Source organism: Chiloscyllium plagiosum, chromosome 10 (assembly GCF_004010195.1).
Source record: "Chiloscyllium plagiosum isolate BGI_BamShark_2017 chromosome 10, ASM401019v2, whole genome shotgun sequence".
In the NCBI taxonomy this organism is placed as follows: domain Eukaryota; kingdom Metazoa; phylum Chordata; class Chondrichthyes; order Orectolobiformes; family Hemiscylliidae; genus Chiloscyllium; species Chiloscyllium plagiosum.
Window position 1 is genome coordinate 14,221,501 of NC_057719.1, and position 25,039 is coordinate 14,246,539.

The 25,039-nt window shown below is 41.3% G+C and overlaps 1 protein-coding gene across 1 annotated transcript in view; it reads right to left on the minus strand.

The window, feature by feature from the left end:
• The window catches only part of LOC122553394 (latent-transforming growth factor beta-binding protein 2-like), a 366,328-nt gene that overhangs the window by 56,397 nt on the left and 284,892 nt on the right, over positions 1-25,039 (minus strand). The window contains exon 25 of the mRNA XM_043697103.1: positions 13,543-13,668. Within this exon, the coding sequence (XP_043553038.1) occupies positions 13,543-13,668 (126 nt within the window). The remainder of the gene's footprint in view (positions 1-13,542; positions 13,669-25,039) is intronic.

Here is a 25,039-nt window from a genome sequence, read left to right on the forward strand (position 1 = left end):
GTTGAGTTTTGAAGAAAGAAAAGATTTACAAGAATGCTGCCAGGATTGGGAGGTTTTGATCTCTAGGGATAGGCTGAATAGGCTGGGGCTGTTTTCCCTGGAGCATTGGGGATGAGGGGTGACCTTATCGAGGTTTATAAAATCATGACGGACACAGATAGGAAGAATAGGCAAGGCCTTTTCCACAGGGTAGGGGAATCCAAAATTAGAGGGCATAGGTTTTAAGGTGAGAGGGGAAAGATTTAAATGGACCTAAGGTGCAACATTTTCATGTAAACAGTGGTGTGTGTATCGAATGAGCTGCCAGAGGAAATGGTGGAGGCTGGTACAATTACAACACTTATACAATTATAACAGTCATAGAGTCATAGAGATGTACAACACGGAAGCAGACCCATAGGTCCAACTTGCCCATGCCGAACAGATTTCCTAACTTAAACTAGTCCATTTGCCAGCATTTGCCCCGTGTCCCTCTTAAACCCTTCCTATTCATGTACTCATCCAGATGCCTTTTAAAAGATCTTTTCCCCAGGGTAGATGAGTCCAGAATTAGAGGGCAGAGGTTTAGGGTTAGAGGGGAAAGATTTAAAAGGGGCAAGTCTTTCACGTAAAGGGTGGTGCGTATATGGAATGAGCTGCCAGAGGATGTGTTGGAGGCTGGTACAATTACAACATTTAAAAGGCATCTGGATGAGTATATAAATGAGAAGGGTTTAGAGGGATATGGGCCAAGTGCTGGCAAATGGAACAAGATTAAGTTAGGATACTTGGTCGGCATGGACGAGTTGGACCAAGGGGTCTGTTTCCATGCTGTACATCTCTATGACTCTTATAAACCTCTATAATGTCACCCCTCATCCCCAATACTCCAGGGAAAACAGCCCCAGCCTATTCAGCCTATCCCTAGAGATCAAAACCTCCCAATCTGGCAGCATTCTTGTAAATCTTTTCTTTCTTCAAAACTCAACTGAGTACAGACCCAGACTATACAATCTCTCTTTGTAAGACAATTCCTCCCTATTCAGGAACAACCTTCTTTGGACAGCCTCCAATGACAGTTTATCTTTCCTTAGATAAGGGGACCACAACCATGAACATTATTCAATGTGTAGTCTAAAAGGTGGTTTGTATTATTTTAGAAAGACTTCCCTAATTTTATACTCCATTCCCTTGGAATTACTGACCAACATCCCATTTGCCTTCTCTGTTAATTTGGATGCTACCTCATTGTGATTTATGCATAAGGACCTCCCAATCTCTCTGTGCTGAGGGTACTGAAGGATAAAATCCATTTATATTTGGAAAAGAATGGGCTTATCAGTGATACGCAACATGGTTTTGTGCAGGGTAGATCATGCCTTACCAACGTAATAGAGTTCTTTGAGGAAGTGACTAAGTTGATAGATGAAGGAAGGGCTGTAGATGTCATATACATGGACTTTAGTAAGGCATTTGATAAGGTTCCCCATGGTAGACTAATGGAGAAAGTGAAGTTACATGGTGTTCAGGATGTTCTAGCTAGGTGGATAAAGAACTGGTTGAGCAACAGGAGACAGAGAGTACTAGATGACAGGATTAGATTAGATTAGATTACTTACAGTGTGGAAACAGGCCCTTCGGCCCAACAAGTCCACACCAACCCGCCGAAGTGCACCTACCCAGACCCATTCCCCTACATTTACCCCTGCACCTAACACTACAGGCAATTTAGCATGGCCAATTCGCCTAACCTGCACATTTTGTTTTTGGACTGTGGGAGGAAACTGGAGCACCCGGAGGAAACCCACGCAGACACGGGCAGAATGTGCAAACTCCACACAGTCAGTCGCCTAAGGCGGGAATTGAACCCGGGTCTCTGGCGCTGTGAGGCAGCAGTGCTAACCACTGTGCCGCCCAAGGAGTTTCTCGAAATGGAGAAAAGTGACCAGTGGTGTTCCACAGGGATCAGTGTTGGGGCCACTGCTGTTTGTGATACACATAAATGATCTGGAAGAGGGCACTGTTGGTCTGATTAGTAAGTTTGCAGATGATACGAAGATTGGTGGAGTAGCAGAAAGCAAAGGGGCCTGTCAAAGAATACAGGAGAATATAGATAGACAAGAGGGTTTGGCGGAGATATGGCAGATGGACTTCAATCCAGGCAAATGTGAGTTGATGCATTTTGGGAAGACTAATTCTAGAGTGAACTATACTGTAAACGGAAGAGCCTTGGGAAAGGTTGATGAGCAGAGAGATCTGGGAGTTCAGGTCCATTGAACCCTGAAGTTGGCTGCACAGGTGGATAGAGTGGTCAAGAAGGCATATGGTATGTTTGCCTTCATCAGATGGGGCATTGAGTATAAGAGCTGGCAGGTCATGTTAAAATTGTACAAGACTTTAGTTCAGCCACATTTAGAATACTGTGTACAGTTCTGGCCGCCACATTACCAAAAGAATGCGGACTCTTTGGAGAGGGTGCAGAGAAAGTTTATGAGGATGCTGCCTGGTATGGAAGGTGCTAGCTATTAAGAGAGGTTGAGTAGGTTAGGATTATTTTCATTTGTGAAAAGGAGATTGAGGGGTACCTAATTGAGGTCTACAAAATCATGAACGGTATAGACAGGGTAGGTAGAGATAAGCTTTTTCCCAGGGTGAGGAATTCAACAATGAGAGGTCATACGTTTAAGGTGAAAGGTGAAAAGTTTAAGGGTGATATACATGGCAAGTACTTTACACAGAGGGTGGTAGGTGCCTGGAACACATTGCCATTAGAGGTAGTAGAGGCAGGCACGGTAGATTCATTTAAGGTGCGTCTGGACAGATGCATGAGTAGGTGGGGAGCAGAGGGATACAGATGCTTAGGAATTGGGCGATAGGTTTAAACAGTGGATTTGGACCGGCTCAGTGTTGGAGGGCCAAAGAGCCTGTTCCAGGGCTGTAAATTTTCTTTGTTCTTTGTACTAGGAGATTTACCAGGATGCTGCATGAATGGGAGGGCTTGTCTTGTGAAGAAAGGTTGAATGAGCAAGGGCTTTTCGCACTGGACAGAAGAAGGAAGAGAGGTGACTTAATAGAGGTGTACACGGTAATGAGAGGCATAGAGCCAAAGACATTTCCCAAGGGCAGAAATGGCTGTCATGAGGGGTCACAATGTTAATTGATTGGAGGAAGGTATATGGGAAATGTCTGAGGTAGGTTCTCTATGCAGAGAGTGGTGGGTGCATGGAATGCACTGCCAGCGGTGGTAGTAGTCAGATACATTAGGGATGTTTTAGAGATTGCTGAACAGGTACATGGACAGCAGTAAATTGAGGGGTGTGTTGGTTAGGTTGGTCTTAGATTAAAATAAAAGCTTGGCACAACATCGTGGGCTGAAGGGTCTATACTGTACTGCAATGTTTCATGTTCTATATCTGTGAATAAAAGAATAACCGTTTACGACAGAGATGAGGAGGACTTCCTTCTCTCAGAGAGTGGTGAATCCGTGCAATCTTTACTGCAGAAGGATTAGATTAGATTCTCTACAGTGTGGAAACAGGCCCTTCAGCCCAACAAGTCCACACCAACCCTCCGAAGAATAACCCACCCAGACCCATTTCCCTCTGACTAATGCACCTAACACTGTGGGCCATTAAGCTTGGCCAATTCACCTGACCCGCACATCTCTGGACTATGAGAGGAAACTGGAGCATCTAGAGGAAACCCACACGGACCATGGGGAGAATGTGCAAACTCCATACAGTCGCCCAAGGTTGGAATTGAACTGGGACCCCAGTACTGTGAGGCAGCAGTGATAACCACTGAGCCATTGTGCCGCCCACATTGATGTTGAAGGTGGCTCATTAAGTACAGTCAAGGCTGAGATAAGTAGATTTTTAATCATAAGGGAATTAAGGTTTATTGAGCAAAGTAAAGTCAAGGATTATCAGGTCAACCATGATCTCATTGAATGATGGAGCAGACTCGATTGACTGAATGGCCTATTTCTCCTCCTCTGTCTTATGTCTTATCCAGCCAGATTATAACAGAGATCAGCTTGGCCAGTTGTTTCAGAACTAAGATCATAACACTTGATATCAACTGTGTTGGTAATAAGTGCACAAGAATTGATTTTATTATTTGTGCATTTTGGAATGAGATAATAAAGAGCTGGGAATGTTGATTGTCAAATCAATTAGAAATCAAACATTGTGTGGACGAAACTCAGTGCACATTTCAGTTTTCATCATTGTGAAATGATTTTGAACATGCCTTCACATTAACGGTGCTACATCAATATAAGTCATTAAAGGCTGCAAGGAAAAACCGAGAGAACTGCAGATGCTGAAAATCAGAAATTGTTGGAAAAGCTCAGCAGGTCTGGCAGCATCTTCAGGCAGGGTCATTGGACCTGAAATGTTGACTCTGATTTCTCTCCACAGATGCTGCCAGACCTGTTGAGCTTTCCCAGCAACTTCAGTTTTTGTTATTAAAAGCTACAGTCTAGTTTCTGGTTTGTGATGACAGACATGGAATGTGAAACAAAGTGGTTATTATTCTCAATTGGATTACTGTCTCATAATCAGTAAATCCCCTTTTCAACTATTTCTAAAATTCCATTTTGACAAAACAAAAAATCTTGACATTGCTAAACCTCTCATGTTTGTCTTGGCGTGTTTAAAATTTGTGGGCTGTAACAAAAGTATATTTGCTACCAAATTGATTTTCTTTAAAAATGAAACTGATGTAATGAAATACCTGTTAGCAGTGTATTATGGTGCTTTTCGGCTTAAGTCTACAAATAACTTTTTCTGAAAACTATACTGGAGAAATGGCACAATTGTTTAATCAGGACCTTGGGCAAAGCCAACCTCCCAGCCACCCAGTTCAGGTTTTATGTTGGATTTTACTTGATGTGTACAGCAATTCCTCCAGTTCAATCCACATAAGACCGTAAGAAAGTTGAAGGCTTAAAAATATTCCTTACTGGAGACAAAATGACTTGTTACAATACCTGTGCATGTATCAGCCAGTAGTTTATATAGACAAGGTCACAGTGTATTCTATTGCATCAATTGTATCTGGGTCAGTGATAGACTACTCAAAGCATTGAATTTCAGATCATTTTGATGTTAGGTAAACAACAGGATAATGATATTTAAAAGTTACCCTGTCGAATAACATTAATCATTGCTGCCTCGGGGAGCTAATAAGATTTTGCTTATTGAGAAAGCAAACATACTTGCATTCCCACTGTGCAGTGAAAAATCAGGCAAAATTACACAATAATCACTTCTTTTGGCTGAGGGATAAAATTACAATTTTCGGTTAGATTACAGATGTATGAAGTGAGAAATGGATTCAAAGTGTAATCGTTGTTCATTGGGAAAGTAATGGTTACATGGAAGCCATTGGTGGTAAAAAAATATGCCACCCAGCCGAATGATCACAGTTTGAGGAGCCAGATGGTGGTCACTCAAGCTTGCAAACTCAAGCTGGCAGGCAGAAAACCTGGATCTTTCAAATACCCACTGGGTGCATGGAAATACTTGTAAGTTCCAACGTAAGAAATAAGTGAGGTGTGTTCATATTTTGTTAAAGGGTCCCACGAACAGAAACATTTACTAAAGAAGCTAGAATTGAGTCATATCTACTGCCAAGAAAAAGGTCCTTCGGCCCATTGGGTCCTTGCCAGTTGAAAACAACCATCTAACTATTTTAATCTCATTCTCCAGCACACAAACAGAAGCTGGAATTAACGTTACGGATCCAGTGACTCATAATCCAGCACTTAGCCCATAGCCTTGTGTGCCTTGGCAATGCAAGTGTTCATCTGAATTCTACTTAAGTGTTATGAGCGTTCCAGCCTCTACATCCTTACCAGGTGGTGAGTTTCACATTCCCACCTTCATCTGGGTGAGAATGCTTTTCCTTACAACTTCTCTAAACCTTCTTCCCCTTACCTTGAACCTATATCCTCTGGTCCTTGATCTCTCCACCGAGGGTATGTGTTTCTTCCTGTTTATTTTATCTATGTCCCTCATATTTTATAAATCTTAATAAAGTCTTCTGTCAATTTTCTCTGCTCTAATGAAAACAACACTAATCTCTCTTCCCAAGTGAAACTCTCTAGCCCAGCACCATCCTGGTAATGCAGACGTTTACTAGAAAGGAACCAAGTAGAGCCATACCAAGTGACCAATGCACTTTCAAGTGGAGAAAGAGTGACCCTTCATGTGGTTTGAGTATCTATAAGGTTGTTGTTAAGGGAAAAAGGGTTGAATTGTTTTTGCTGTTCTTTGTACTAGGATCATTTCTAATAATTTTTATACCGTGTCTTTTCCCTTTGTGTGTAATAAACATTGATGATTTTTTGTTAAACATACATCGATAGAGTCTTGTGAATATGTTATGACTGATCTCTATGGTAACCAAATGACAATGATAAAGTTATGATCTATCAAGCCAACTTTCATTTTGGGATCTGATTTATCCAATACTGCCATCAGCTAAGTCAATAACAATAAGCTTCCAGGGGTAGGCTGTTCAGAGAGCCTGCTTTGATGCACAGACTCTGTGTGAGAGGTAAATAAAAAGAGAATAAAACCAAAGATTTAGATTAGATTCCCTACAGTGTGGAAACAGGCCCTTCATCCCAACAAGTCCACACCGACCCTCCTGAAGAAGGGCTAATGCCCGAAACGTCGATTCTCCAGTTCCCTAGATGCTGCCTGACCTGCTGCGCTTCTCCAGCAACACATTTCCATCTCTGATCTCCAGCATCTGCAGACCTCATTTTCTCTCCGAAGACCCATTTTCCTCTGACTAATGCACCTAACACTATGGGCAATTTAGCACGGCCAATTCACCTGAACTGCACATCTTTGGACTGTAGGAGGGAACCAGAGCACCCGGAGGAAACCCACGCAGACACGGGGAGAATGTGCAAACTCCACACAGACAGTCACCAAAAGCTGGAATTGAACCTGGGACCATGGTGCTGTGAGGCAGCAGTGCTAACCACTGAGCCACTGTGTTGCCCTACTGAGCCCCTGTGCTGCCCACATCACACCCATTACAGCTCTTCACCTCTCATACACCCCCAATGCCTCATTTATACCAACTCATGTCATCTTATTGCCCTACCCACACCCCCATGGCTCCTCATATCCTTAATCCTGGCTATGTCCCCCTGGGTCCATTACCTCCTATACCCACCAAGACACCTTATGGTCTTCTTCCCCACTACATGGTCCCTCATACACTTCATGTAAACCTATTCCCCACTCATCCCATGTTTCTGCCCCCATTGGTCAACCTTTAACCTTCTCTCTCCATGCCAATTGACATGGAGCCCACCATGTGCAGCGCTCAGGAGCCCTGCTGATGTAAATTAAACCTGTATCTATTGATAATGTCACTATTAAAGGGAGACACTCTTGTTGACAGAAGACTATTCAATACACTGGGATTCTTTCGATGCTAATGAGAACAAATATTTCTATTCCAAAAGCACTTGGTGCTGGCAATCAATCTGCTTACTTATCAGCCATTCTATGTGAAAATCTTAAGCTGGACAATCAGTTATGCAGCTCAAATATCAACAGGCACAATGCAACTGATATTATTTCAAAATATAGGCACATTGCTTTTAGATTTTGAGTCCAAAGGAGTAAAATCCCAGACCAGTTTGATAGTCATCTCTTAGCTTGAGAAAGGAGGTACTGGCACTCAAGGGGGTGCAGAGGACGTGCATGAGGATGATTCTGAAGTTGAGGGGATTGACTTATGAGGAGAGATTGAGTAGAGTGGGACTATACTCATTGGAATTGAGAAGAATGAGGGAGGACCTTATTGAAACATGCAAAATTGTGAAGGGAATAGATAACATAGAAGCAGGGAGGTTGTTTCCACTGGTGGGTGAAACTAGAACTAGGGGGCATAGCCTCAAAATAAGGGGGAGCAGATTTAAGACTGAGTTGAGGAGGAACTTCTTCACCCAAAGGATTGTGTTACATTCTGTTATTAAAGGATGTAATACCAGAACATTTAGAAATATGTAATGTAATCAAGCAGAGTGAGCACAGATTTTAAAAGTGAAATTATGTCAGGCAAATTTATTAGAATTCATTGAGGGGGTAACAAGCAGGATAGATAAAGGAGAACCCGTTGAAGTAATAGATTTGGATTTATAATGGGTGTTCAATAAAAAACCGCACACAAGGCTATTTAATAAGGTAAGAGCCCAGGGTATATATTAGTATGGATAAAGGATTAGCTAACTAATAGAAGACAGAGAGTCGGGATGGGGGGCTGTTGTTCTGAGTGATAACATGAAACTGTAATGAATGATTTGGATGATGGAAATGAATGTACTATTGTTACATTTGTGGATGACACAGTATCAGGTGGGAAGTCAGGTACTGAGGAAGACACAAAAAGTCTCCAGGTAAAGTGAGAGGGCAAAAACTTGGTAGATGGAATATAAAGTGGGAAAATGTGAGTTTATACCCTGTGGCAGGAAGAGTAGACGAGCTGGATATAATTTAAATGGAGAAAGATTGTGGAAAGTTGCAGCATCGAAGGATTTGAGAGCCCTCATTCATGAATCACAAAAATCTAATGTGCAAGTTCAGCAAGAAGGCCTTTATTTCAAAGGGAATGAAAAACAAAAATAGGGAAGCCTTAATAAAACTATGCAAGGGTCTAATAAGGCCACAGTTGAAATACCGTGAACACGTTTGGTCCCCTTATCTCAGAAGAGATAGACTGAAATTGGATGCAATCCAAAGAAAGAGGGAAAAACAATGACTGCGGATGCTGGAAACCAGATTCTGGATTAGTAGTGCTGGAAGAGCACAGCAGTTCAGGCAGCATCCGAAGCTCCTTGGATGCTACCTGAACTGCTGTGCTCTTCCAGCGCCACTAATGCATTCCAAAGAAAGTCCATTGGGTTAATCTTGAACATGCAGGGATTTTCTTATGAAGACAGGGTGAGTAGGTTGGGACGATACCAGTTGGAGTTTGGAAGAATGAGAGGCAACCTTATTAAAACGGACAAGATTCTCTGATTTCTCTCCACAGAGGCTGACAGACCTTTTCCAGCAATTTCTGTTTAAGAATGTATAGGGACTTGACAGCGTATGATATCTACAACAAATACAAAGTTTTGAATAGGACTTTGGGCTGTTAAATCAGTTCAGATTGTCAGACTGGGGATGCCAATCACAGTAAATCATGTCATTCACAGAAATCTAACCACTACAACTGAAAGAACATTTGGTTTTGTATTTCAAAGACTACCATGGAAAGATTTTCAGGAGATGCATTCTAGCTCTGACTTGAGACCCTCTAGGGTTCTTGCTTCTTTTGGAACATAGTCAACTATTTCTGCATCCTGACAGGGTCCAACTCTGCTGGAAATCTTGGGGACACTCGCAAGTTCTGGAGCAGGGCATAGATCAAGACCCAGTGGCAGACCCAGGGCTTTTGGAGTCCACTGAGTTTTGACTTGGAGGCAAGGCCATTATATGGACGACTGTGGAAAACTGTGTGCATTGCAGCTACTGGCTGCTGCCATTTCTAAGGGGTTGCTTAGTATCTGATATTTCCTATGAGTGATGATTGGAACCATCACCAATGGATCCAGGCATCCAGATGTTGTCATCTCCATGGCTAAGGCATGATGAACGACCACAGGCACCAATGAGGGACACATCTATCCAGAACCCTAAGACTTGAAACAACTTCCAGCAGATGTTAATCAGCCTCCGAATGTAGAGTTTGCCGCAAAAGGTGCTGTCCTGATGTGAAGAAAGTGCAGGAGGGCCACAGTTTCTCATTTTCAATGGCAGATAAAGTCACAGGGTCATAGAGATGTACAGCATAGAAACAGACCCTTCGGTCCAACTCGTCCATGAGACCAGATATCCTAAATTAATTGAGTCCCATTTGCCAGCATTTGGCCCATATCTCTCTAAACCCATCCAGATGCCTTTTAAATGTTGTAATCATACCAGCCTCCACCACTTCCTCTGGCAACTCATTCCATACATGCACCACCCTCTGCGTGAAAAAGTTGCCCCTTAGGTCACTTCTAAATTTTCCCCTTTCATCTTAAACCTATGCCCTCTAGTTTTGGACTCCCCCACCCCAGGGAAAAGACCTTGGCTGTTCACCCTATCCATGCTCCTCATGACTTTATAAGCTGCTATAAAGTCATCCCTCAACCTCCGATGCTGAAAGGAAGCCTTCAAAAACTGAGATGAATGAGAGTCGAGATCCTGCGGATGAATGTGACAGATTGCTTCTGCTGAATCGGGATGTCCCGGGATACAGTGAGAAATTGATATGTGCTGACGAATTTGAGGTTCACTGCGCTGGAGACATGAAATGGTGAGAGTAGCAATTACAACGTGACCAACGTCACTAATAGGAAAGGATTCCATTTTGTCAATGGTTTTCAGCTTATCTATGAACATCATGACCACATCTTAGAAGTCTGGCCCCTGGTACTCTGGAAGAGTTGATCTATCGTTGATCTCTCTCAGGTTCCTGCTTCATTCCAAGATCCTTCCAAGGACGCAAGAGCAGGGCAGCACTTCACAATTAATCTTGCTTGGTTGCCAAGACATGGAAGTCTGAGTATCCGTCGCAGTTATCTCTCGTTAGTGCAAGGACTCCCACCCTCCTAAGAAAGGGTGAGTAGGCCATCTGCTGTGGAATTCTTCACACACACAAACTATGAAAGACAAAGCCTAGCTTGCAATGTTTGAAGTGGTGCACAGCTGGGTTTGGGACATAGCACGGACAGTACAAACACTGGAAGATCCATAAGACCATAAGACATAGAAGCAGAAGTCGGTCATTCAGCCCATCAAGTCTGCTCCACCAATCAATGAGATGTGGCTAATCTGATCATCCTCAACTCCACTTTCCTGCCATTTCCTCAGAACCCTTGATTCACTTATTAATTAAAAGTCTGTTTACCTCAAATAAACTTAATAATCCACTACAGCCTTCTGTGGTACAGAATTCCTACGCTCTGATTGAACAAACCCCTCCTCATCTCAGTCTTAAATGTACGACCTCTCACTCTGAGATCATACGCTATGGCCATAGACTCTCCCAAAGGATGAACAACTGTTCCAAATCTATCCTGTCATGTTCCTAAGAAGCTTAAATGTTTCAATAAAGTTAGTTATTATTCTTTTAATTCTCATTCATGTAGCAACAGGTACTGCTGCTGCTGAGAGCAAGAGGAACATCATGGTGGCCTGGCAAATACTTAATGAGGTGAGCACTGTAAAACTGGACAAGAAGATCTGATGGAGCTCAGAGGGAGAAACCCACGAAGAAAAAATTGACACTTGCAGAATTTTGCAAAAATGTAGTCCTCGATGTCTTTTCTGTGCATGATACTCAACAGAGGCAACTATTGTATTCACAGTTTTTTGAATGATATTTGAGCCAATTACAGGCAAGAAATACAAAGCCTGTGCCATGGAAATGTTAGGGTGTTATACCATGTAAACTACTTTACATCTGTTATTGATTCAACAAAATCCTGAAAAGTAAAACAATGCAATGCCCAACTGTCATCGTTAAAGCAGCTTTTCACCAAATTAAAAAAAAAGACACTTCCAGAGGCAAAGAGAAAATTAAGGAACTCTTTCAAGGAAAGCAGATTTCAACATCCACTCATTCATCATTTACTTTTTTACAAATTCAACAAATAAAAAGTACAGCTGGTTACCCAGACTGTTTACTGACCCTGACTCCGAGATGAAAGAAACTCAACGTAACACGTCAGTTTGTATATAGTTTTGACAACAATTTTCAGTCAATGTTTGATTAAGTACTGAAAACCTGGGTCAATTTGAAGTAACAATGCACTGTTTGAGAATGACTGTACTTTCCCTGATCTTGAGAACTGCTGTTAGTGGTGTAGAATGCTATCAGCCAATGTGAGTAGAGATTGAAATTTTTAGCGTAATTAACTCTGGTATTAAAATTGATGCAAGCTTTTAGATGGTTAAAGAAAAAACCAACTATTATTAAATCTATAAAACAATACAGGATTTTGAACAAGTGTCTACAATTTCACAACCACCATGTGCAAGATAACATCAAGGTTATGCCATTGAACGAATAATTACAGAGGCATGGATTTAAGATTGTAGGTTACATGTCACTACTAAGCAGTGGGAACATGAGTGTTGTTTGCCACTAACACAACGTTACTGTTAGCTAAAAAGATGTTCTGTCTATTAACAAATGAATAATGCGGCATATGACTTTCAGTACCAGTGCGATGCTAGTTATGTAGGCTGCGTGTCCTAGAGATTGGTGGATTGCACCAAACAGCATATTTCTTTAAATATTTGTAACAAGCAATATATTGATCATATTCAACTAGCTCACAACGCAATGTCTAGCTTTAAATGTGATCCTGCAGTTGGACAACATTTGCTGGATAATCCTAAATGTGCAAAGAATTACACTGACAACCAGTAGGGGAATAGCAGTCAAACTTGCAGAGTGCGCAGAGGTCCATGCAGCAGGAAAAAAAAAAGGTCAGAGGGAACATAGTACACATAACCCTTTTCTTTACAGACACGCACAGTGCCTGTTTCAACACAACAAAATAGATAATAATAAACAATAATAGAAAATGCCTGGTTAACATTTTAAGAAAAATGTGGCTATTAACAATCGATTCAAAACCATTAAACTATTCCAAGTATTCTGGATTTCCCAATGAACCACAAGTGGGAAAGGACAAAGAGAGATTAGTATTTCTTCTGTTAGCTGCCCAGTTTTCTGGTGCTGCACACAATGATTAAGCTGATGATTAACTGTTGGTGATGTCCATTTTGTTGAAATTGAACATAATGTCAAAAAACATGGCTATTAACAATCAATCTGTATGAATGTGTGTTTTTCCATGGCAATGTCTCTACCAATTAGAATCCAATAACAAATCAATCAGCAGTCTCCATTCAGGCGTTTTAAATATTGCTTTTCCTCTTGAATTGGTATTCTTGTGAAATGTTCTGATATGCATTAGCTTCAACGAACTGTTCTGTTTGTGATCCATAAAACAATTTTTTGGGTCAAAGAATAAATACAACTATGTTAAATAATCCATTTCTCAGTCAACTCTCATTGACTCATTTTAAGTGTACTTCTAAAGAATTTGGTGTAGTGATAAATGAAATCCTAGTTGACAGTTTTCCATTTCTTCACACAATATATTAACTTCCAACAACTTCAAATGCTAAGAAACACACATTTTTGTATTATGTAATATTTGGCCAAAGAAATTTGCTATTAGTATTTCTATAAAACATTGGCCAATAGAGAGGTGGACATTATGTTCATTTTCAACAAAATGGACATCACCAACAGTTAATCATCAGCTTAATCACTGTGTGCAGCACCAGAAAACTGGGCAGCTAACAGAAAAAATACTAATCTCTCTTTGTACTTTCCCACTTGTGGTTCATTGGGAAATCCAGAACACTTGGAATAGTTTAATGGTTTTGAATAAGGCTTGAACATTCATGACCAACTTACACTTACCTACACATCCTTGGCCCCCTGGTGGAATCTCAAAACCTTGGTCACAATGGCAACGAAAGGATCCATCTGTATTTTCGCAATATCCATGAGTACCACAGATCGTTCCATTCATACACTCATCAATATCTGCGCAAACCAAACAAATTGGAACTAATTACTGATGTTCATTATTGTTCAGTAATACTGAAAACCTAACTAAAGGAACACACAATAGTGATTACTGGATTCAGGGGTTCATTCTTCCAGTGCCTTATGATGATCCTACTCATAGATGCAGGTTTGCTCGCTGAGTTGGAAGGTTCATTTCCAGACGTTTCATCACTCTTCCAGGTAACACCTTCAGTGGGTCTCCAGGTGAAGTACTGCTGCCGATCCCTGCTTGACATCACCACAGGAAATGACATCACCAACCCAAAGAAGCCCAAATATATAAATAGAAAGCAGGAATCAGCAGCAATACTTTGCCAGGAGGCCCACTGAATATGTTAGCTAGTAGGGTGACGAAACATCTGGAAATGAACCTACCAGCTCAGCAAGAAAACCTACATCCAGAACCTCAACCTGAGCTACAAATCGTCCCAAAACTTACTAAGATCCTACTCATAAATTGACTGGGTTAATGATACTCCACAGATAAATTTATGTTCTTACTGTTTATAATAGCAAGAAAACCAATGAGGAGGTCCAATGGATTTCCGATCTATTGATCACTACTTGATCATTTAGGAAGATTAAAGTTACCACTGTCATGGCAATGACACTGACTTTGGCCTCTTCCCACATGACAGTAATCCTGGGGCAAATGTCTATACTCCTTTTTCTTATTTTTCTCTCCCAAAACATATGAACCTCAAACCTATTCAAGATGAGTCTTTGTTTGATCAGATGGTTTACAAAAAGGACCAAAGTCAAAATGAGTTAAATCATGAGGCAATTGCCAAGGTCCTATAACCCTAATTATTTTATCAATTATACTTTTCAACCATTTATGCACATCTGCTCGGTATTTCTAGGGAGCACTATCTACCTGTGTCCTGTTTGACAACAGTAATTTCTTTATAAGTGAAATGCATACGCTTTCTCAGCAACTGCTTAAGAACATTTAAAAAGATTGGATAGAACTTAATTCTTGCTGAAAAGAGATCATTTTTCTCAATGTATTGTTGAAATATAAGGCTGATGGCTTAATAGCACCTGCAGCACAGAACCTCCAGCTGCGGATTATCATTTGGCAGGTAAATCCTCAAAAGCAAAGTTCGACAATACCAAATACTAATGCTTAATAGGAATTCTCAAAAGACATGGCAGAGAAGCATTTTGACAATCATTAAAGTTCAAGACAGTTCATATAAACTATTAAAAGGGCCACTGTTAGGTATTTTACTACATTCTGTAACCATAATAAATTGTAACAGCTGCACATAGTTGGAACAAAGCTTTTGGTTTCATTGCTAATATCAACATAATGTCAGCACTGTAACATTCATCAAGGATGTGGCTAAGGTAGTGCTAAACTCCAAGAGTCCAATTTTAACTCTGGATAAATGAATGAATTGTGAGTAAGTTAACATCTTGTACTTAGAACAGGCTATATTATATTTTGGTTGTTTCCAATCTATTCCTTACACACAGTACATTCATGCATCACACTAATCAATGGAAATGTCCGCTTGGCTAACAGCACTTCAAACCACAGTGACATTGTACAGTGAGTGAATTAAAAGTATACTGCAACCAATTCAAAGGGCCTTTATTGGTCAGCACATTGAGTATAGGAGTTGGGAGGTCATGTTGTGGCTGTACGGGACATTGGTTTGGCCACTTTTGGAATACTGCATTCAATTCTGATCTCCTTGCTATAAGAAGGATGCTGTGAAACATGAAAGAGTGCATAAAAGATTTACAAGGATGTTCCAGGGTTGGAGGATTTGAGCTATAGGGAGAGGCTGAATCGGCTGGGACTAGTTTCCCTACAGCTTGGAGGCTGAGGATGGCCTCACAGAAGTTTATAAAATCTGAGGGGCATGGATAGGGTGAACGGCCATGGTTTTTTTCCCAGGTTAGGGGAGTCCAAAACTAGAGGACATAGGTTTAAGGTGAAAGGGGAATGATTTAAAAGGGACCTAAGGTCCAACTTTTTCATGCAGAAGGTGGACTGTGTATGGAATGAGCTGCCAGAGGAAGTGCTGGAGGCTGGTATAATTACAGCATTTAAAGGCATCTGGTTGGGCATATGAATAGGAAGGGTTCAGAGGGATATGGGCCAGGTGCTGGCAAATGAGACTAGATTAAGTTAGGATATCTAGTTAGCATAGACAAGTTGGACCGAGGGGTCTGTTTCTGTGCTGTGCAACTCTATGACTATAAGTCAAATATAATTCAATATCATACAACCAAACATTTTATATTCCTGGGAGAGTTTTGGAATGAATATATCTTCAAGGATGGTTGGAACATTATTTATTACAGATGACAATTTCATGGCAGATTGCTTTTCCTGTCACACTTGTGTGAAATGATAGTAGTATCCTATAGGATACCACCAAGGCAACACATTATTACAAAAAAAGTTGGAGTCTTGTTCAGATTGATGTAACATATATTAATTATTTCTTGTTAAAGTGTAAGCACGTTGTTGGAAACAACTTGTAACCTAGCTAGCACTAGAGTGTGGTGAATTCACAGAAACATAGCAACCTGGAGGAGGAGCAGGCTATTCAGCCCTTTCAGACGGCTCTGCCATTCAATATGATCTAACTCAACAAGCGGTTCCTATTTCTCCTCCATAAGCTTTGATCTCCTTCACCTCCTGTTCTATATATAAATCATCCTGAAAACTTACAATATTTTAGTGTTGACTCCTGTCTGTAGTAGCAAATCCACCAACTCACCACTCTCTGGTGAAAGGTTTTTCCTCATCCCAGTCCTAAATGATTTACCCTGTTATCCTGAGACCGTGACCCCTGGTTCTGGGCAACCCAGCCCTCAGGAACAGCTTTATTGTATCTACCCTTTCTAGTCCTGTGGAATTTTACAGGTTTCTATGAGATCTTGCTTCTGAACTCCAGTGAATATAATCCCGACCGATTTAACCTCTCCTTATACGTTGGTTCTTAAGAATCAATCTGGTAAACCTTTGCTGCATTCCCTCTATATCAAGAACATCCTTCCCTAGATAAGGAGACCGGAACTGCATACAATATTCCCAGTGTGGTCTCACCAAGGCCCTGTACAATACCCCTATTCATTAATTTGTTATCCATTAATGACCTTGAAAGCCATTAATTATCTTGTCATAAAGGCAATTAAGAATAGATAACAAAGACTGGCCTTGCCAGTGACACTGAACCTGAACAAGAAAGAGAAAAGAACTTAATTAAACTAATCTTAATCAAATTCACTAGTTGGGAAAGTGAAGGGATTTTGTATAGCTCTGCGTTTACACCTATTCCATAATAGTTTTTATTGGATTTAAGATTGTGTCAGTATGCCAAAAGATACATTCGGTTAAAATTGAACCCTTTGATGCAGTTAAGTTAGTGTCATACAGCACAGAAATGGACCCTTCGGTCCAACTAGTCCATGCTAACCATGTTCCCAAACTAAAGTAGTCCCACCTGCCTATGCTTAGTTCATTTTCCTGTACCCATGTACCCATCCAAATATCTTTTAAACATTGTAACTATGCCCAATCCACCACTTCCTCTGGCAGTTCATTCCACACATAAAACACTACTTGAGTAAGAAAATTGGCCCACATGTCCTTTTTAAGTCTTTCTCCTGTCATCTTAAAAATATGAGCCCTAGTTTTGAACTTCCTCACTTTTGGGAAAAACCCTTGTCATTCACTTATCTATGCCCCTCATGATTTTATAAACTACGATAAAGTCACCCCCTAACCTCCAACACTCCAGTGAAAAATGTCCCAGTCTTCCCAGCCTATTTTTCCCTCTTGCCAACATAGGATTGTCAAGAGGATTATGTTGGTGCCCTCTATTTTAATGTGGGAATGTTTGTAACATTCTCCCTGAAGAGTTCACAAGTAAGTCCATGGTACGTTTGTCTAAGACTTCAAACCCAATATTCTTCTTCTCTCCAAGAAGATCCATTTGAAATCCATCCTCTCTGGAGACTGAACAAGTTCATTTTCTTCACTGTATAACTAATGCTTGTGTTAACCTGACTGAACACTTGTGAGTCATGTCTTTGGTATTTTGAATTGGATAAAACATTGACAAGTTTAATATAATGGAACACTTCTGTAAACTGCAAAGGACTTTCAGGTCTCAAACGATCTCTCCTTATTATTCCATGTTTGCACAGGATGTATATGTCTGTCTGTAAAATAAGCAATAAACTCATGCAACAGCATGTTGCATATATGCTCACATTATACATAGGTAAAAGACTGAGAGCAGAACATGATCTCATTCTGTCTGCCATCTGTATTTGCCCATTAATATCTTTAGTTTCAATACTTTCTTTTATTAGCAACGAATGACACGTGCAAAAACAGTATGGAATAGTGGGTACTCACATTCACCATTACACAGGCTGAGCTTTATGGATTCAATAAAGCATCACATTGAAATAACAAAGTGGTCAAAGCACAGGAATGGAAGCAGTCTGTGAACAGTTAATGGTTTACCCCCTTGATTAATAAATATAAGGCAGCTTGGGAGCAGCTTAAATATGTAAAAGAAAGGAAATTAGAAAACAGGGGAAAAGTACAAAAGTACCCAAATTTATACTGAAAAGAAAATCACAGATTTCCTCCTAACTTTATCCTTCCTCTGAGCTAGCAGGACAGTTTTAGACCTGCCAATCTAAACATTCTTCAGAGTTGATTGTTGTCAATGCTGTTACTTGACAGTAAAGTTAGCCGTTGTGGATCGGAGGTGACTTGGCAACTTTTCTTCGCACGTCTAAACCATCCATATTCCTATTCATTACCCTCCAAACTGAACACACTTAATAAATCGAGTGAGGAATAATTGTAAGAATAATAGAAATTGGAGCAGGAATAAAGTATACAGATACTCAAGCCTGCCCTATCTTTCAATAACCTTCATGGCTATCCTCTGCCTCCACTGCATGATAATCAGTGATTCAAATCTCTCATCATCTGAATTGAAAGTGTTAAAGTGTTGATACGTTTAAAGCAGGAGGACTACAAATACTGGCTTGATTGAAACGTGAATGCTTGGACTTGGTCAATCTAATGAATATCATATGCACAGAGCACTAACCCAGTCACAAAAGTCAACAGGCATTATACAATTCCCGAAAGGAGCATTAGACAGGTTTCCTTTAGGAACTGGAATATTTTTTCTTCCAAATTTCAAAGCTGTCAGTAATTTATATTCTACACGAATATAAAATACAGCTTTGGTACTGTTCATTAATTTTAGATCTTTTAGAAGTTGGATATTTACTTAATGCTGGCAGCACTGTGGGGCTATGTTGAGGTCACAGTAAATTCTAGAACCAAGAGAATTTGTAATGCGCATTTGTTGAGTGAGAGGTATTTCAGAAACTTCAGTCACTGTTGCTTCAACAACAAGAGTTAACTTCAGTTAATTTAACCCTAAAAAGTTTCTCCGGGTATATAGTAGATTTGTACTAAGTATGAAGTCCAACTGCACTGATAAATATCAGACAATTTAATTAAAGCTGAAATTGTGCTGCTTTGCTGCCATTTTTGATTTAGTACGAGGCGGCTTTAGGCAAATATCAGCATTAAAATGGCAGCATATTTTGAGTCGCTTCCTAATCTGTTCCCAAATTGCTCTAAGTTCTAGCAATGTGGGACTCTCTCCTTGAGAGATGACCAAAGCTGCCTAAGTTTTAAGAAGTTCACTACACCTCCAGTCTAGATTAGATTCCCTACAGTGTGGAAACAGGCCCTTCAGCCCAACCAGTCCACACCGACCCTCCGAAGAGTAACCCACCCAGACCCATTTTCCTCTGACTAATGCATTTAACACTTTAGCATGGCCAAAGCTCCTGACCTGCAAATCTTTGGTCTAATATGAGGTTAAAGTGAGGGGCATGGATAGGATAGACATAAATAAACCCTTCCCCTTGATGGAGGGATAAATGACCAGGGCATAGATTTAAAGTAAGGGGCAAAAAGTTTAGAGGGGATGTGAGGAAAAGATTTTTCACACAGAGGATCATGGGAATTTAGAACTTACTGCCTGTGAGGGTGGTAGAGGCAATAACCCTCATAACATTTAAGAAATATTTAGATGTGCATTTGCAATGCCAAGGCATACAAGGATATGGACCAAGTGTTAGAAAATGAGATTAGAATAGTTAGGTGGCTGTTTTTGACTGGTGCAGATACAAATGGGCCAAAGGTCCTTTTTATATGCTGTAGACCTCCATGATTCTAAATACTACTTTAACTTCATGGAATGTGTCAGTTCCATTTGGTTATAAAGTTTCTCTAATGCGTTTAATCTCGAGGGTCGAAAGATGCTCTAACTTAAAATTGAACTTTGTTGGGGAGCATAGCTTTGAGTATGAATCAGACGTGCATGTAGTTCAGTAGTTATGACTATGAGGCTGCTAACCGATAGACCATAAAACCATAACTTATCGAAGCAGAATTAGGTCATTTGGCCCATCAAGCCTGCTCTGCCAATCAATCATGGCTGATGTGTTTCGCAATCCTATTCTTCTGCCATCTCCCCATAACTCTTGATCCCCTTATTAATTAAGAACTTATTTCTCTCTGCCCTAAGTACAATTCAATGACATAGCCTCCACAGTCTTCTGTGACAAAGAGTTCTACAGATTAACCACCCTCTGGCTGAAGAAATTACCCCTCATTTCAGTTTGAAAGGGTCGCCCCTTCAATTTGAGGTTGTACTCTCTGGTCCCAGTCTCTCGGACTAATGGAAACATCTTTTCCATGGCCATGCTATCCAGGTTTCTCAGTGTTGAGTAAGTTTCAATCAGATCCCACCTCATCCTCCTCAAATCCATAAACCCAGAGTCCTCAACCACTCCTCATATGACGTGACCTTCGTCTCCGGGATCATTTTTATAAATCTCCACTCAACCCCTCTAATGCCAGCATATCCTTCCTTAGATATAGGGCCCAAAACTGCACACAACATTCCAAATGCGGTCTGACCAGAGTCTAATACAGGTTCAGCAGTACATCCCTGCTGTTATATTTTAGCCCTTTGAAATGAATGCTGACATTCCATTTGCCTTTCTAACTGACAAATGAACCTGCATGTTAAACTTACGAGAGCATTGAACTGAGACTCTCAAGACCCTGTGCTTCAGATTTCTGAAGCTTTCCCCACTTCGAAAAAAGCCTATGCCTCTACTCTTCCTACCAAAGCACATAACCTCACACTTGCCCACATTGTATTCCATCTGCCACTTATTTGCCCACTCTCCCAGCCTGTCCAAGTACATCTGCAGCTTCCTCACTTCCTCAACACTTTCTGCTCCTTCATCTATCTTTGTGTCATGTGCAAACTTAGCAATAATGCCTCTAGTTCCTTCATCTAGATCATCAATGTATAACTTGAATAGTTGTCGTTCCAACAGGGACCCTTACTAAACTCCACTAGTCACCAGGTGACATCCTCAAAAAGACCCCTTTATTCTTATTCTCTACCTTCTGCCAATCCTCTATTCATGCCAGTATCTGCCTCTGGCATCATAGCCTCTTCCCTTATTAAGCTACCTTCTGTGTGGAACCTTGTCAAAGGCCTCCTGGAAATCCAATTAGATCACCCTCACTGGCTCACCTTTGTCTTACTTTCTTTGAACGTCCTCAAAGAAGTCTCATGGATTTGTCAGGCATGATTACTTTACACAGAGGGTGGGAGGTACCTGGAACGCGTTGCCAGCAGAGGTAGTAGAGGCACGCACAGTAGATTCTTTTAAGGTGCATCTGGATAAATGCATGATTAGGCAGGGAGCAGAGGGTTACAGATCCTTGGAAATTGGGCGATAGGTTTAGACAGTGGATTTCAAGCGGTTCAGGCTGAAGGGCCTATTCCTGGGCTGTAAATTTCCTTTGTTCTTTATGATCTTCCCTTGATAAAGCCAAACTGACTCAGCCCTTTTTTTACCATGCACATCCAAGTTCTTCACAATCTCACCCTTCATGATGGCCTCTAAAATCTTACCAGTGACTAAGGTTAGGCCAATCAGCCCATCTTTTGCCTCCCTCCCTTCTTAGCCTCCCTCCTTTCTTAAACAGGGGTGCTACACTAACCATTTTCCAGCCCTCTGACACTCTCCTTGACTCCAGTGATTCCTGAAAGATCACCACCAATGCTTCCACAATCTCTTCAGCTACCTCCTTTAAAATTCAGGGGTGCAGTCCATTTGGTTTGGGTGATTTATCCACCTTCAGACCTTTCAGCTTCCCCAGCACCTTCTCCTTAGTGATGGTCATTACACTCACTCCTGACCCCCCATCCCCCGATTCCATTAAAGTTCCAGTAAGTTGCTGGTAACTGCTGTTGTGAAAATTGATGCAAAGTACCTGTTCAGTTCCTCTGCCATTTTTTAATTCCCCATTACTACTAATCCAGCCTCATTTTTCAGCGATCCAATGTCCACTCTTGCCTCTCTCTTACCTTTTAGACATTTATTTAAAAACTCTTGCAATACTCTTTGATATTACTCGCTAGCTTACTCTTACATTTATCTTCTCCCCTCAATTGTTTTTTTTTATATATCTTCTGTTAGTTTTAAAGGCTTCCCAATCCTCTGGCTTCTTACTGATCTTCACCACATTGTGCGCTTTTTAAAAATTTTATGCTGTCCCTGACTTCCCTTGTCAGGCATGTTTGCCTCATCCTGCCCTGAGCATGGTTCTTCTCTCTTGGGATCTGCTGTGATCCTGAATTACCCCCAGAAACTCTTGCCATTGCTCCCCTTCCAAAAAACTCTGACTAGCTCTTCCCTCATGTTTTTATAATTTCCTTTACTCAATTATAACACCATTACATCTGATTTCAGCTTCTCCCTCTCAGACTGCGGGGCAAATTCGATCATATCATAGTCATTGCCCCCTAGAGGTTCCTTCACCTTAAGCTCCCTGATCAAGTCTGCCTCATTACACATCACCAAATCCAGAATTGCTTGTCCCTTATTGGGCTTTAGATTAGATTCCTACAGTGTGGAAGCAGGCCCTTCGGCTCAGCAAGTCCACACCGACCCTCTGAAGAGGTAACCACCCAGACTCATTTTCCTCTGACTAATGCCCCTAACAATATGGACAATTCACCTGACCTGCACATCTTTGGATTGTGGGAGGAAACCGGAGCACCCAGAGGAAACCCATGCAGACACAGGGAGAAATGTGCAAATACCACACAGACAGTCACCCGAAGCGGGAATCGAACCCGGGTCCCAGTGCTAACCACTGAGCCACCTTGCCATCCCACAAGCTGCTTCAAAAATCATCTTGTAGACATCCCAAGAACTCCTTATCTTGAAATTACTGCCAACATGATTTTCACACCTGCATATTGAGGTCATAGAGTCATAGAGTCATAGTTCTTCCATGATTATTGTAACAGTGCCTTTCTTAATTGCCATTTCTGTCTCCTGGTTTATTTTCTTCCCCACATTCTGACTACTGCGAGAATGCATGCACTTATCTCCAATCAGGGTCTTTGCTCCTTGATCATTCCTCACCTCTACCCACACAGATTCAATGCTTTCCAGCTCCACATTACTTCTTGCTATCAATTTAATTTAATTTCTTACTATCAAGGCAACCCTGCCTCCTCTGCCCAAATGTTTGTCCTTTTGACAGAACGTGTATCCCCCAAGGTAGTAATCTCAGGATTACTACCTGAGCCATGCATCAAACTTGGATAGAATAAATCAAGACAAGGAGTTAAATTCAAGGCTTAAAGATGGGTGTGGGAAGAATGGGTTTCGGTTCACTGAGGCACTGGTCCCAGTACTGGGATAGATGATGGGAATTGTGGATGGGTAGCCTCACTTGAAGTGTGCTGGGACCAGAAATATCAAAAAGATAGGGTTGTAGAGAGGGCTTTAAACCAATTAGACGTGTGTGTGTGTGGAGGGGGGGGGGGGGGGGGGGGGAAGGTTTATAAGGGGAAATGTGCAAACATGACATCCTTACTACTGGGGGAAGGATGGAGACCAAGGGGATATGGCTGCACTGCAGAGCAAGTATTTTTATAATTATACCAGAGTGGGACAGGAAATGTTAGAGTGTGCAAGCATAAAAATAAAAAAAACTGTAAATATTGCTTAAGGTGGAAAAAAGTCATTACAAGGTTAAGATAATAGTGAATTTTTTAAATACTTCTGATATTCAAAACTAAATAACTAAACTGCACAAATAGAGGTTAATGGGTATAATCCTGTAGCCATTCCAGAGATATAGTTACAAAATCAGGGGGTTCAAGCAGGGGCTCAGGTATTTCAAAAAAAGTAATGCATGTCCCAGTTTACAGCCAAGTGTGATTGCGATTTCTTCATTGCTTCTGTTAGTGTATAATGACAAGGAAGTGCCAATATCTGCCATGGTAGGGGAAATGGTCTGGCAAGGGGTGCTTCAGGTGGAATGTATAGTGAAATAACTCCACAGTTACTCCCGGTTGTCAAGTCACCCTTTATTTACACACGAACAGTCCTTGATTGTAATACTGTGTCATACAGAGTCAGTTTCCTTGACCCTCAACCCCTTTTTTCGCCAGCCGGGGCTCCCCGATTGGACCAGGTCGACAGCCCCTATCTGGGAATTCATATTCCAGCAGGCTGACCTTGTTACCACCGCTACAGATAGTGATATGCAGAGGGTGTCGTGTTGTGGATGGATGAAGGGTGATGTGCTACGTAGGGCCTAATTGCACAGCACAAAAGGGGGCATGTCCGAGAACTCGGCAGCACCTGTGGCTCCCTGCAATCTCTTTGCCAGCCTGATGCAGCTCATATCAGCCCTCAGTGATGAGGAACCCCGTGGTTGACTGCACTTTCTCTTCAGGCAGGCATTATCGAAGCCAAGAGTTGTCCTGACTCCACCACTATGTGGTTTGGTGCTGTAAATCAGGCCCTAATGGTATTTGATGGAAAAAAATACCTATGCTCTGATTACATACCTTTTCGGTCAATAGACAATCGGTGCGGGAGTATGCCATTCTGCCCATCAATCCTGCACCACCATTCATTATGATCATGGCTGATCATCCTCAATCAGTATCCTGTTCCTGCCTTACCTCCATAACCCTTCATTCCACTATCCTTGAGAGCTCTATCCAACTCTTTCTTAAACGAATCCAGAGACTGGGCCTCCACTGCCCTCTGGGGCTGAGCATTCCACACAGCCACCACTCTCTGGGTGAAGAAGTTTCTCCTCATCTCTGTCCTAAATGGCCTACCCCTTATTTTTAAGCTATGTCCTCTGGTTCGGGACTCACCCATCAGCGGAAACATGTTTCCTGCCTCCAGAGTGTCCAATCCTTTAATAATCTTATAC